The sequence below is a fragment of the Limanda limanda genome, chromosome 5, assembly GCF_963576545.1.
Source record: "Limanda limanda chromosome 5, fLimLim1.1, whole genome shotgun sequence".
NCBI lineage: Eukaryota > Metazoa > Chordata > Actinopteri > Pleuronectiformes > Pleuronectidae > Limanda > Limanda limanda.
In genome coordinates, this window is record NC_083640.1 from 10,201,538 (window position 1) to 10,216,820 (window position 15,283).

At 41.9% G+C, this 15,283-nt stretch overlaps 1 protein-coding gene across 3 annotated transcripts; it reads left to right on the forward strand.

The window, feature by feature from the left end:
• The first annotated feature begins 2,300 nt into the window (after positions 1-2,300).
• On the forward strand, positions 2,301-13,704 carry kansl3 (KAT8 regulatory NSL complex subunit 3). 3 transcript variants are annotated; one of them, XM_061072191.1, is made up of 19 exons: positions 2,301-2,482; positions 3,588-3,862; positions 3,990-4,160; positions 4,273-4,363; positions 4,743-4,928; positions 5,035-5,163; positions 5,274-5,390; positions 5,479-5,577; positions 6,776-6,847; positions 6,965-7,039; positions 7,384-7,541; positions 7,628-7,691; positions 8,288-8,476; positions 9,505-9,661; positions 10,303-10,482; positions 10,694-10,781; positions 11,030-11,116; positions 11,521-11,627; positions 12,889-12,955. In XM_061072191.1, the coding sequence occupies exons 1-18, from the start codon at positions 2,438-2,440 to the stop codon at positions 11,588-11,590; spliced, it is 2,253 nt and encodes a 750-aa protein (XP_060928174.1). In that variant the 5' UTR covers positions 2,301-2,437; the 3' UTR covers positions 11,591-11,627; positions 12,889-12,955. The 3 variants fall into 3 exon arrangements, with proteins under 3 accessions (XP_060928174.1, XP_060928175.1, XP_060928173.1); XM_061072190.1 differs by having other exon boundaries at positions 2,304-2,482; positions 10,989-11,116; positions 12,889-13,704; XM_061072192.1 differs by lacking the exon at positions 11,030-11,116 and having other exon boundaries at positions 2,302-2,482.
• Positions 13,705-15,283: the final 1,579 nt, after the last annotated feature.

Below are 15,283 nucleotides of genomic sequence, written 5' to 3' on the forward strand. Positions count from 1 at the left end.
AGTTTACAATCAAGCTTTGGCTATGATGAAATTCCAGCTTTTCGTGTGTGTGTTTGTGATATCTCATTCTTGCTCCTCCACCTTACTCTTCCACGCACCATCCATCATCATAACTCACTCACTCACTCACTCACTCACCTGCTGTCTGTGGTGAAGTGTAAGAATCAGAGCAACATATATTTTAAGGTAAGTTTCTCTAGTATTGGTCTACAACAAAAAATGTATTCTGCATTTTTCTCATAACCCTTACCCCCCCCCCCCACACACACTCTTAAAGTCCATACATCTATTTATAATGCAGCCTGTTCTGTTTTACTTATAGATCCTTAACCCAAGCTAAAACTCTGTGTAGAACTGTTAACATAGTCAGAGTGGTTTACTCTTTGTAACGAGTGACTTTCATGTGTAAAACTGGTGGAGTGCCCTTTTAACATGTGTTGTTTTTCTCTGTTATTACAAATTATCTTTGTTCCTGTACCAGTTTGAGCAAAACAAAGTAAGTCTGGATTTAATAGTTTATTTATTCATTTGAAATTTTATTTGTTGAAGCATTTTATTTTATTTTTCTGCTTCCTCCTTAGCTGTCTGTTCCAACCAACAAAACACCCCTCAACCCAACAACAACAACCACAACAGAAATCAAATACTTCAGCCCTTGGTGCCATCTGACCCGATGACTGCATCACTTGCCAACTGCACCATAAATTGGACATTCGACTGCTGGGTCATTCCTCTTGTGCACTCTGTATACACATGCCACTGAGTCGAACACTGACACACAGTCAGCGGGGAATTGCTTAGGGGTCGAATACCTGCAATCACACAGTTAACAGTAGACAGTGAACATGTAACACAGTTCCATTTGTTATATTTCCACTTAAACACTGTTATGTTGTGATACTTACGCAGAACAGCATTGTCCACAGGTACAGTCATAACATTCGCTATTCCTCCATGAAGATCCTACTTCATGCCAGGTTTGATCGGAACCGTCCTGACAATGTGTCATGCCTGTAATCATTTTTCATCACAGTCACAATGTGTAATACTGTGTCATATATATCGTTGTAATGAGGAAATGTATAAACCACAAATATAGCCTGTGTGCCTGTGTTTCTGCTTTACCTGGTTTAACTTCCATGAAGTAGCATTGAGCATTGGACAGTGGCAGGAGGCAACACAGCAACACAGCCAGGTACAAATATTTCTTGTCAGACAAAAAGAAACAAGTCCAGCAGTTTTAACATTTAGTCCAAGCACACAGAAACCATGTTGGCAATTTGGTTCCTACTGTACATGTAGATTGTTCAACAGTGTTGAAACTAATTATTCTAAAACCTTTCTTCACCAGTATATAACAACTCTTTATCTCCAGGATTCACTAAACTTTCTCCAGTCAATATCTATACCACGAAAGAGAAAATTTAACTGATTAGAACTTACCATGGTGGCAGTCAGACTTGAGACCACGTTGTCAGATGAGAGGCTGTTGTGTATTTTGAATGAAGGACTTGCTCTTTTAAACAGTGTGTCAATAGGGACCTTTGGATGTAAATAAAAAGAGGGGAGGAGCAGTCATTTCACTAGAAGAGGTCATTGCCTCTTGTATCTGTCCAACAGAAAAAAAATGCATTCGCTAAGCAAATCTTAAAATATGTCAAAATAAAATATATTTGAATTGTACAGCCCATATTCAAAAATTACATTTTGCCTCATAGGGCTTAACAATCTGTACAAGGTTCATCGTTGTCTGTCCACAACCTTTCACTCAGTGAGGAAAAGCTTAAACTAGGTTTTCATACAAAACATAAAGTTTGACAATTTAAAGGTGCCTTGGTAAATGGTGGTGAGGGCCATAAGGGGTAAACTGGCCTGCTTGACCTCGTGGCCATGAAGATGCTGCTGGGCTTGACGATTGCCTGGTGTTGATGGTCGAGGTCAAAAAAACAACTTTTGCTTTAATGAGCTGCAAATTGAAACATGCATTTTATCCCTTTCAATAAGGGGCAAGGCAGATCTTCGAATATGTTAAAAATATAATCAATTTGAATTTATAAACAAATCAAATGCATCAACATTTAAATGTTGTATTAAAATAACCCGGCGGTCATTGTTGACGCAATTCAAACTGATGTTGTTCATTTGACTTTATTTACACTGGGGTTTGTGGACGGAGTAAAGGATCCGGATCCATCTCGGCCGTAGATCCAGTCCACGTATTGTGTTTAGACGCCTAGGCGCCAGAGAGCTGGTTGCCAGGTTTGGTGGAAGCACGGCTCCACGCTGCTGATGGTTTCCACTGGACAGAGAGAAGAGGACGCGGACGACACCTGGCAACAATACGTGTAACAAAAGGAAGTACGCACAGCAAATGTTAGCGCGTTAAATAGAGAGAGATTAACCAAGAAATACTTTATTCACCCGTCTCCGTTTTCTCATGAGAAATATTTCCACCGCGTTCACGAAGAGGAACAAAGAGAAGGTGAGCAGCACAAAGACAGCGCCTAGCCGCTAGCTCTTAGCATGCTATGCTAACGCTAGCGTCGCTAGGCCAGCCCTCAGTCGCAGTACAAAGGCTCAACATTAGAGATGGCTGCTAAACTATTGATAACTCTGCATATATCGTGTTTTTCACAATAGTTTACACGTAGTAGGTCGATTATGTAGAATAAGACAATATATTCAGAACATGGCAGTAATGGCTGGTGCTCAGTGTGGATAAAATACATGGAAGTGTACACTCCCCTGCTGTCAGACCCAGCATAACATGTGTTTAAACATCTGTCCGGTTATTGTCCTTATCGATTAACCGACCGTTTATTAATACTTGAAAATCGATCACTGTTTGAGCTTCAGAAAGCATCGTACAATGTGCATGCCTCTCCCAGACCCCATGGTAGCTCTCTCTCTCTCTCTGTTGTTTTGATCGAGTGTAGGCTCTTGTAGTTTGCTGTAAATGTTACAGGTTTGCCCAAACTATCATATATTCAGAGTAAGAAGTTACATCTAGAACATTCTGATACATTTGCTTTTGAAATGACTCAATTGATTCACCATTGTAGAAGATTAATTTGAGATTATCTTCAACATGCAGTCATAATTATAAAGGAGCTCTGCTACTGGGTTAAGTATGACACCAATATATATTTAGGAGACTCTCCAAAAAATTACCAATTGAAGAAAACATTAATTTGTGTACAGTTGACTAATCTCTTCCAGAGCCTGAAGATATAATATATGTTTTAGAGCAATTCCTGGTAATCGACTTATTGATTAAGCCTCTATTAATGCAATTTTTAACTACTCTAATGTGATAATTTGCTGCTTTTTTATTATATAATTTTCTATCACGGATTATCTTTGAGTATTTGACTTGTATGAATACAAATCAACCAATTCCAAGATCATTATAGGAGGTTTACATGGGCGCTAACTGTAATCATAAGTTTCAGCTCAAATATATTTCCGCAAACTGTGTTGCAAATATAGTCTAATCTACATGTTCTGTGGTGAAAGGCAAAGAAAAGAATTTGTTGTTTTCTCAGCCGATCTAAAATAACTAAATTAAACTCCCTCGTACCCTCCAGTTCGGTCTGAATCCCCTCAAGTTGTTGAGCCCCTCTCATGGGCCTTTGGGGCCCAGGAAGAGGATGCATCGTGGAATGGATAAGGATTTCCAGATATCAGCAAGGAAGATGGGCACATCCTTGCTTTTCCAGCTGTCGGCTCATGAAAGAGAGCTGGACTTAGTGTTCCTGGACCACAGCTATGCCAAGCCGTGGAATGCCCACCCAGATGCCAGCAGTGCCCGGCCCACAAGGACACTGTTTGTCACCCCCCGTCGCCAACCCGAAGCCTTGTCGTGAGTCAAAAAGCTCCTTAGACTACAGTTTGGATTATCATCAGCTGTCCACTCTGTTTTAGCTCTTGTAAATATTAAACCTGTTCTGCGTCACAGAAATTTGATTTTTTTGTATCTTTTTCTGCAGAGAATGTGATTCTCTACTTGATGTGGAAACAGTCAGACCAAAACCGACTCCTCTATATGACAACCACAAAGCTCTGAGTGTAATGAAGGAGTGTGAGCGGCATGTCCTGTTCGCTCGCACTGTTGCTGAGAGCCCTCCACCCCCCGATGACTGGGAGGAACATTTGAACAAGTAATTCAACTTCCATTGTTTTACTTGACACTTGTGTTTGAGTGTAGGCATTGTGATTGAAAGTATCTCAGTTTCACTATGTTGTTTTAACTGTATTGTTATTGTCTTTCAGGACTGGATGGTCAGTGGCCCAGAACAAACTGTTCAATAAAGTCCTGAAAGCTCTACACGCTGAACGACTCGCTCGTCTGGCCAATGACAATGTAAGTTAGTGATGTTCTCAAGAGCTAAAATTGAAGAAATAGATCTGCATTATTATGTCATGCAGATTTTAGATTAGCCACATTGGGAATGCCATGTAGTCAAATTAGTTTCTATAACATTTTGAGCCTGTAAAAGTAGCGTTCCCAAATAAATCCCATGTTTGTACATTTCTGAGCATTTTACCAGCAGCCGTCGTCATGTTGATTCGCTTCGTCTGTTCGTAAAGCATTCAGGAATTTCCGTCTACACCTTTGTTTTTATAGGGGTCCTGAATAGACTACCCCTTTACTGCCATGTCAAAAACAAAGTAGTTGGGCTAAGGGGTGAATTTGGACAGGGCCTAATACTGGGTGTTCTGTGGGATTTCGTTTCTCTCAGCTTTCCAATGAGCCAATTCTGCGGAGGATAGCCGTGGATAAGTGTGCCAGAAAGGTGCGGCATTCGTTAGCCAGTGTAAACTGGGACACCAAACTGACGCAGTGGTTGCACACCACCATGATCGAGTCCTTAAGCCTTGCCATGCTCGCTGCTTACCTGGATGTGCTGCAGACTCTCAAAAGCAAGGTATCATATCTGTAATTGATTGAGTAGTAATTTGGTGTATTGTCTGATGTGAGCTGCAGCGTCTGTGCTTCGTGATTCATTATTACCCATCTCTGTGTCTGGGAAGTTGCCGTTGCTGATTGACAGGATGTTGATGCCTTCGGCAAAGACTGGAGCTCCCAGTGCAGAGGCTCTGTCACTGCTGCTGAAACGGCCGTGGGACCCTGCTGTTGGAGTTCTGTCTCAAAACAAACCGGTAAGATGAAACCTTTCACTCCAAAAGAAAACATGTTGACAGAACCGTATTCACTTTGTTCTTCAAAATATTTAAGACCGGATCCCTGTCTGTTTTCTCACATCTTTCAGAGCAAGCTTCCTGGATCCCCGCTCATCCTAATGGCACCATCAAGCCCAACCTATCCTGCCCTCTCTACCTCGCGACGGATGCGATTCTGGCAATCACAGCTCTCCTGTTTAGGAAAGGTCTGAAGCACAACTCATTTAAATCTTGAGCTTGCTACAACAAACACAGTGTTTAGAAAAGTGCCTCTAACAGCTCTTTCCATATCAGGTCATACCAGTGAACACTCATGTAAACAGTGGCGCAAATATTGGCATCACCCAGTGTCTGGAGCACATGTTGGGTACTGTCAGAGCCAAGGTCATGGAGGTAGGTCTTATTTGCTTAATTCTAAAAAAACTAGTCATGTGATGTTTTGACATTGGCACCTAAATGGGAGAACAGAGTAGGGCTGCCACTAACGACTATTTTTCTATAGATTAATCGGACGACTATTTTATCGATTAGTCGATTAATCTAAACGACTAATTTTCCTCCAAAAAATCAAATTGACCATTTCATTTCAGTTAATTTTATTTTGACAACAACAAACTGTATGTCATCGTATAATGCAGCACAAAACAAAATGTAAACAAAGGCTCAAATATTAAAGTGCAAAACTGTAGGTTTAAACTAGCAACTCCAACGTGATACAAATAAATAAAAAAGAGGGCATATAAGTTAAGTCAGCAGTGCAACTCAAAAAGATATCAAAGTTTCTATTTAACCCCTTATCAAAATAAAAAAGTTATGTCTGCATATTAAACAAAGTGCAACAAGTTTAAAGTATAAGAAACAATGGTGTCCAGCTCAAAATCAAACTCAAACGTTAGTTAGACATGCGTGTTGTAATGTAAGAATGTCAGCATGTCCACATGTTCTGGACTCAGTCTAGCGGCCCCCCCCTCCCCCCACGCGGGAGAAAGGAAGCCCCCGCACCAGCGACGCCGTGAAGCGCCGTGGACGAGGACCCCCCCCCCCCCCCCCCAAAAAAACAAAACAACTTGAGGCGGGCCGCACACCGAGCCTCCGGCTGCGTGGAGGGGAGGGGGGCGCCGGGGCGACTGCTGCCCCAGCCGCGGCATGCATAGTCTATCGCGGCTGGTGCCCAGCGGTTTAAAAAAAAAATGCGTCGACGCATTTTCAGCGTCGACGTAATCGATGACGTCGACGAATCGCGGCAGCCCTAGAACAGAGTTTACTTTTATCAGGATAAAGAAGCTGATGTGAAATATTTTGTCATTTAGTGGATTTTAATTATTCGTACTTATTGCATTGCATATACCTTTTTATATGTACATACGTGTGTGCATAATAACCACAATCCAATCTACAAGACACTGTGATCAAATGTCTCTAATCAAAATGAATTGCATACAAATTATCAACCTCAGCACTTTTACTGATCATGTTTGTGAAGGAAAACTGGAATAAAATAGATCCAACATATTCTAAATCCTACTATGTTTGATTTTGTCTGTAATATTTCTGCAGCTGTTTTAATCAAGTGTTAATATTTAACCTCCAGGTTCACAGTCACTTCCCCCACAAACCCATTATTCTGGTTGGCTGGAACGCGGGTGCTCTTATCGCTTGTCACGTAAGACTTCTCATAACTTATCAATGTTGTTAAATGTAATGATAAACAGATTTCACCCATGGAAGAAAAGCAAATTATTTTGAACTTTCATAATTTGATACTACTTATTATTTACAGGTATCCCTTATGGAGTATCTGACTGGCGTGGTGTGTCTTGGCTTCCCCCTGCTAACAGTCAATGGGCCAAGAGGGGTAAGATCTTCCATTCATATTCAGTAACATGCCTCCACAATGGTGATAGCCAGAGGTATTGCAGGTTGTCTGTCTGTCCACCCCATTCACATTAATATGAAATCTTGGGAATGCTTTCAGGGACAATGTATCAATTTGGCTCAAACCTTCACTTGGACTGGAGGAAGAAGCGATTTTAATTTTGATGGTCAAAAGTCAACTTCTGTTTGACCCTTAGAAAACGCATTTTGCACGTAACTCAAGAATGAATTTGTCACAAAATTCACACAATATAATTATGATTTTAAATTTCACTTTAATCAATGATTGATATTTATGATTGTTAATGTGCTACTGTTTTTCAGGATGTTGATGATCCACTGTTGGACATGAAGACTCCAGTGTTGTTTGTGGTCGGCCAGAACGCATTGCAGTGCAGTAACGAAGGTATGGAGGAGTTCAGAGAGAAGCTGAGGGCAGACAACAGCATGGTGGTGGTCGGAGGAGCTGACGACAACCTCAGGTTAGTACCATGGGATTGTGTCTAGCAGAATGCAAGGATTTTGTTTTCATGCAATGGCAACACTAAATTATATCCCTCTACTACAGAATCAATTCAGCAAAGATGAGAACAGAGGGACTGACGCAGACCATGGTGGATCGCTGCATTCAGGTTTGTCATTTTTTTCTCTGGAGTTTTTCACCTTAGTCACTGACAGAAGCAATACATCAATCAACAAACAAATGAAACACAAAATTGAACAATGAACAGTGACACTAATGTGATTGTCTGCACTCACTCAGTTTCCTTTAGTAGATCTGCACTCACAAATGACCAATCTGATAAATGTTTTATGCCAGGAGTGTCGGGGCTGCGGATGCCATACAAACTATATTTGAACAATGTAAGCTAGTTTAGCTTTTTAAAGGCTTGCTACGTTTACAATTCACAACAAATATTATTCCCATTTTCTCACTAAAAGACCAGAATCAATCTAATTATATATATTTGCTATGTTGTTAAGAGTGGCAAATATTGACCTTTCATCCAGTATTGTAATTTTTCCCACTGTCAAACAGCAGCTCCTGATATGTGCCCAATCAAATGATCTTTATCATAGAATGATTGAAAATTGACATTAACAGGGAGCGCTAACATCGTTCCACAGCTGCCTGATTAAAATGCTGACTGATTCAGTTGACCCCTTTTTCCATACTCTGCAGTATCTTTTCAAAAAAACAATGTTTTTTTTCTTCACTGTACTGCAGGATGAGATTGCTGACTTCTTGTCAGGCGTCCTCACGAGGGCAGAGGGCCACGGTCATGGCTCGGGAGAGATGAGGGACCTGGACACAGAGAAGAAGAAAAGGCCTCGACGGGAGCTTCCCTTTGACATGGAGAGAGGACGCCCCTCCTCCCCTGCGCTTAGACTTCCCATCTCACCATCAGGTTCAGAGGTCAGTTACAAACGGCAATTTTTACGTCACGCTATTTGATGAACATCCTTGGCTGCAACTGTTCATAAATATAAGAAAATATTATCAAAATACTCTTATTTATTGAATGCAGTTGTCTAAGGGTTGCATGGGTGTGAGGTTTTCAGGGGATGATGACCATCTCTACAAACACACAGGTTTCATTTCCTCCACTCACAAAAGTAACAGAATTCTGAAATAAGTCATCAGTGCATTGTAGCTCCTTGAGTAAGCGGCTCTAATACCTCCTTGCCATGAAAACCCTGTCACTGCAAATGTCTCTGAACCACAGGAGAAAAGATTGGAGCGTATAGGAATTCAATTTTTCTTTGTGTCTTTGGCTCCGTGATGCCAATGTGTCATTCTTTGGAATTTATCTGTAATAATCCAAAAATTCTACATTTGTGATGTATTGTAATGTACAAACCACATTAAGGCTCATTTATGCCACCTATATGGACAAAACAAATCTGTCAATTTCAAAAGCTGTAACTGTCACTTTGCATTACGTTGGCATGGCTGTGGAGCAATACATACAAATAAACAAACATGGCAACGCTGGAAGAGATAATTATGATTATGTACCTTTTTTTATGATGGGCAACAGCAGGCGTTTGTCCCTTTGCTCCGGTGAAGAAGGCTGTGGTTTCTTACCCACTCACTCACAAAGTCTATCCTAAAAAAGTACCACCATTCTTCCTCGAATCACATGAAGTATTGGCAACACTGCCCCTCCCCCCCGTGATTTCTAGTGGTACTGCTCCATTTAATCCGTTTCTTCCGTATCTGTAAACTTTCAGAAGACGTTCACAAACACAGATGCAATGAATGCAGAGTATGGAAGGAGGGCTCCATTTGTTCCTGTATACATATCTAACATTGAGCATAAATGAGCCTTTAGGGTTGCTGAAATGAAATTATGTTGAATCTCACAAATGGTAACAGCAATAGGTTTTTACTGTCACCAAACCTTCTTCATCAGGTGCTATTCCACTTTAATGTGTCCTCAGGATCTGTCTAGCGTGTGTAGCAGCCCCACCTCAAGTCCCAAACCAAAGACGTCAGGTCTGTCTCCAGCACAGAAGTCCAGTCTGATTACAGCGACACAGCTCCTCAAGACACACATGCAGCGCTCTGGCACAGTCCTCACTCACAAGCAGGCTCAAGGTTAGCTCACCACCAGACTTCAACTGTGGATGCATTGAAAACAAACTGAGGCAGCATTCACGTTCACCTGCACGTGCACAGTGATCCGTGTACACACAGGTGCCAGGATCACTGTGCTGGTGATCGGGATTTGCCCCACTTGTTTGTATAACCCCGTTAAATGAGTCATTCACCTCAACTTCTGCTGACTTTGGTACAAGCTGAGCAGGCGTGGGTGGTGTGTGAGATGTGAAATCGATTGTAAATAAATTATATTTTAAAGAGATTATCACATCACGACATCCAATGGGGCAAGATGGAACGTGACTGAAATACTGTCCTCATCTTCTTGTCTTTTCTCTTCTTTCAAATTTCCTTTTCCGGCTTTCTTTCCAATTCATTCCAGCTCAGTTTGCTGCTTTTATGAAACAAAACATGCTTGTGAGGAAAAATCTTCCTCCTGGTACTCCTCCTTGTATCTTTGGTAAGTGTCTATCCCTCTTCCTTTCTCTTTCCTCTGTCTCTTCACTCCTGTCCTTGTTTCCATTGCTATAATTGTATATGAATGTCACACAATAAAACACTGCACTGCACTAAAACACTCATTGTCATGCTTTGAATATTTATTTTTTAATAAATATCTCTGTGTTTGTGTGGTGCAGTGCCAGTGACCAGTGATCAGATGGAGGGCCTTGACCGAGATGAGCCGAGGTCCCATGGCAAGAGGAGGCAGACGCCGAGCCCCACACCAAGCAAAGCATCCAAGAGAGCGAAGATCAAGGTGACCATTGTTTCCCAAAGCGAGTCAGCAGGGGGCGCCACCAGTCATGCTGCACAGGAAGGTACACACATTGATATCCTATTATCACTTATGTCTGAGGCTGTGCAAAATGTAGTTACTATATAAAGAATTTATTCGGTTTTCTTTACACACAGAGAAAAACATTTTGGGATTTATTGATAGTTTGTTTCTTTGTGGTTCCATAAAACAGATGTTCATGTGGTATTGAATATGTAAAAAGATTCACTTCTGATATTCTCTTCTCCCTGCAGCGAGTGTCTCTGGGAAGCCCTTAACAATGACAGTGGGACAGACTGTGGCTGGAGCCAAGGAACTCTCAGGACTTCTCACAGGCCAGCGGTAAGCTAGCTGGCCTTGCCACACACACGCACTCCAACCCCTCACAAAGCCTACACCCACACCCCCTCCCACCCTATTAGGCAAAAGTGTGTCTGTTGCAGAGGGATTGATAAGTTGTGTACTCAGAGTTTGGGAGCGGAGTGATGGACAAACAGCACTTGCCGGGGTAGCTCCTGAGTAGACTGGTGGTTATGTGTGTCACTGCAGGTCTGGTAGTCTCTCAGAAGTGTCTGGTGCCCTGTCCCCAGGCTCCAGCTCATTCAGCAGCGTGCAGCCTTGCATGGTGTCAGGGTCGTCCACACCAGTCCAGGCGCAAGCTCCGGCTACTGCCCAAGGTATCTCTGTCCTGTCCTGCCCTGCACGCCTGTTTTTGCTCCCAACTGCGCAGCTAATCTCAGCGCAGTGGCCGCAACACAAAGCGCAGTTCTAGCTGCTTGTTGGAGTGGGATTAAACTTTTGAACACTGGATGATAACAGTGTACAAGGACAACATAATTAAACAAACATCATTGATCACCTCTTGCGCCATTGCTGTCTATCACTGTCCCGATCCTTACCCTTTGGACATGACTTGTTTGTGTGTGTGTGCGCGTGCGTCCGTGTGTGTCTGTCTGTCCATCTAGTTTAGACATGAGGGGAATGGGTGATAACAGTTTGTGAAACTAGGATTTGTTGTATCAACATCAATTGGCATTGATTTCACCAAGTTTTCATTGATTGATTCTTTATTTGTGTTCAGCGCCTTCCGCCAGCAGTCTGCTTCAAGGCCTAAGTTTCAGTCTTCAGGAGATCATCACCAAAGTTCCTAGTCTGTCGTCCACAGCAGCCAACACAGGCAGCAGCCAGGTACGTCCTGACTACATTGTTACATTCGATAACCTTTGAAGGACCATAAGGAAAGTTTTGTTTGTTTTAAGGAGACATATTGTGCGTATATTTAAGCTTGTCATTTCAATTTTGGTTATTACTTGAAATGGTTTACATGCACAGATTCAGAATCATGCACATTTTCAGAGAAGGCATCACTTTCCTCATACTGTCTACTTTTCAGCCTCTGTCTGAGTCCCTGTCGTTCTGTGTGTACATGTAAACCCAAGTGTTTGGGAAACGATGATGGCATAGCTTAACGTCACACATTTTTACTGTTGCTTTGTGCATTTAGCCAGAAATAACAACAACAGCTGCTGTTTACTGGTTAGGAGGAGAATAAGCTCACTGAGCATGCTCACAATGTTGTTTGGTATTTGATGAATCATTAAAGGGATAGTTCACAGACATTTTTTAATTCACTCCTTATGTACTAACCACTATTCAGATAGAGTGATGGGTGAAGAGTTTGAGTCCACAAAACAATTTGGAGTCTCAGGGGTAAACAGGGTTGCATCCAAATCCAATACAACTGAAGTAATTGGTGATACATTTTTCAAATGTGAAAAAACAACAGAAAAAAAACTTGAAATACCTCTTACTGCTCCTGTGGGGTCATCCAAGTGTCCGAAAGCCCCCACATTCATTCACTGTGATATCCTCTTGGACCCGTGTTCGCATGCACACACTGGAGGCACCACACACAAGCTCTGGCCTAAGGGCATGCGCAGGGTCCGTGTTAGCATCGCTCCTTCCTGAATGTCGGCGCTTCAGGCCACACAGATGACACCACACGAGCAGTATGGAGGCATTTTATGTTTTTTTTTAAGTCTGAAGGAGTCCCCAGTTACTTCAATTGTATTGGATTTGGCTTTGATGGTTTTTTTTGCCCTGAAACTCCAAAAGTGTTTTGTAGACATATACACTTCACCCACCCCTCCATCAGTATAGTGGTGAGTAGTTAATTAGTGAGTTTACATTTTTGGTGAACTTTAATGTAGAGTTTATCTGTGCCTACCGGCTTGGCATGCTTGTTTGACCTTTTTTAGTTGTTTTTGTCTTCTCATCTGATTCAAGATATTCCTTGAAACAGGTGTTTAAAAACAGAGGGGAAAATATATTTCAAATTGTATTGTAGACGAGGCATGAAATGCTTGGTTTTGGCACCTTTCTCTTTAGAACGCAGATCTGTTCTGGATGACATCATCAACTGTTTGTTTTTCTCCTCCTCCATACTCAGGTGGCTTGTGGGAAGCCCCAGGGTCAGGTCCTGAGCTCTGTCGGTACCAGCAGCAGCACTCTGCTCCGAGCGGTGCCTGTGGTCACCACAGGGGGAGTGGCTAAAACCACCGCCATTCACCAGCTGCTCACCAATGGTGGGCTTGCCAAACTTGCCAGCAGCTTGCCCGGCTTGGCACACATCACCAATCAGACCGCTGGTATGTCTCGAACTGCCAAAACCCGACGGCCACGTTGAATGCCCAGGGTTCATTCATCCTTTGTTTTGGAAACACTAGATCAGGACGTCTGTAGGTCAGGGAGAAATGTGGTGGTAAAAGTAGAGGACAGTTCTGTCGACCTGTGTGTGAAGATATGTTCCTTTAAGAGCCTGACTGCAGTTTGCTGAGTCAGATGAACAGCCATACAGCGTCTGAATACAGACCAGCAACATGCAACGTATTGAGTTCATGTTTAGAGCATTATGGTCAATGTAAGGTCAGATTTTCCATCTTATGTTTGGCACATGTAGAAACTGATGTAAATGTAAAATATAAATGTATGAGACGATTTGATACAGAAGAATTGTGAATAATTTCAAATAAATGTCGGTAAAGTTGACCAAACTGCTTTTGTTTGTTCAAGCTGTCATTTCATGTGTGTGTTTATTTAGTTTGCCTCTTCATGTTGTAACATTTTGAAAACCCTTTCATTTAATCACCTGCTTATAATATCCATAAATAAGACCTCTGACAGAGAAGTGTTGAAAGCAATAACAGTATATTGCATGACCCAAGATCTGTTATTGTTGTCACAATAAAGACTGGAATCAAACTCATGTTTTCATTATGTGTGTGTCTGCTCTTTTTCCAGTGTGAATCAGTAGTATTTGTCATGCAACTAAACATACAACATTTTACTTCTCATCATGCTGCAATTGTTTTTATTTGCTAACCTAACCACAAAACTAGAAGAGATCATCTTCGTCACCTTCATCCATGTCGGATGACATTTGTGGTTAAGTAAAATGCTCAAGTCCATCTTGATGTATTTTGGGGATGAGGATGTGAAGTCATTAGTGCTGAGCAGTTTTGTCTGTGTGTTGTCAGTAGGGCAGAAAGTCCCGACTTCTATAACGGTGACGCTTCGAGGAGCGCAGCCAGGTAGAGCGGGATCTCCCGGCCAAGGCGGTGAGGCTGTGACCCCGGCTCCCCCCCAGGAGCACCAGGTGTGTCTCATTCAAACGGCACATGGAATTTTTTATTGTTTACTTACCGTTATCTCTTACATGACAGCTCATGGTATAATGAATATTTAAGAAGCTTTTCAGAGCATAATCCTCCAACAGCTATTGATCATATACTGAGGATTAAGCGTATAAACAAAAGTAGTAGTAGTAGTATTTTTAAATATATATATATATATATATGGTTTTTATTTATTTTTTGTATTGGTTTTTATTTGGATTATAGCTTTTAAGAGCTTGTTTCATAGAGCAGCTGTTTTCCAGGGTACCCAGTTCTGCATATCGGGACAGAAAACTAAAATTCCTATTTTGAAATCTTACAATGGAACTTTACAATGAACCCCTACATGTCTGCAGAGTAAAATTCATTTCATTATTAACTATTTCCATATTCTATCTAAAGGGGAGGCTTTGTACAAAAACAAGCTGTGCTTCTAAAAATGTTCATCTGATTGTGGCTAATAATAGCCTCGTACTATTACTGAAGACACTGCAAACACTGAATCTGTCATAAGTACTAGAGCTGAAGATTTACTGTGAATGTCAAGCAGTTCTTTGTCTTCAAGGCTTTAATATAAATGGATTAATTATTATATTTGCCCTTTTACAGCAGTGAAAATCTGGGCTTGTGGTTTCCATTTGGTGGTGCACCTGATGGGACCTGGTGCTGTACCAGAGGCATCAGAGAGCCGCAGCCTGCTGATGAGACTGCACCCTCCCAGTAATGATGTATACCCCCCCCACAACATGCAGAGCACCTGGCTCACACCCTCCAGAGCCCCCCCCCCCCCCCCCCCCCCCCCCCCGTCGAGACGCTTGGAACAGGCAACGCAGTCCCAGTCAGTTGTGGCTGAGCTTCTTCCATGTGAACAAATGGACAGCGAAGACTCTGCTAACGCTGCAGTGGTGGATTTAATGCTACAATGTGATAACTCTTCTTTCACCTTTAATTTTAATAAGCAAATTCTGACAGCTACATACACAGCATGATGATACGTCCTCCTCAAGGGAGGAAATGATATAATGTGAAGATGAACTGCGACCTCGCTGGACTGATGGTAACACTGTAACAGACTGGCAGACAGCAATTCTTGGTTCAAACACTACACTATCTTTTCCCTGAGTAGACTGTTTATTTGTTTAATTCCCTTTGTCATCAGTTCTATTATTA

Coding starts and splice junctions, on each gene's coding strand:
- kansl3 (XM_061072190.1), top strand. CDS start 2,438: ATGAGAAATATTTCCACCGCGTTCACGAAGAGGAACAAAGAGAAG. Junction 6,848..6,964: donor GTGCTCTTATCGCTTGTCAC/GTAAGACTTCTC, acceptor TATTATTTACAG/GTATCCCTTATGGAGTATCT. Junction 11,117..11,520: donor AGCTCCGGCTACTGCCCAAG/GTATCTCTGTCC, acceptor ATTTGTGTTCAG/CGCCTTCCGCCAGCAGTCTG.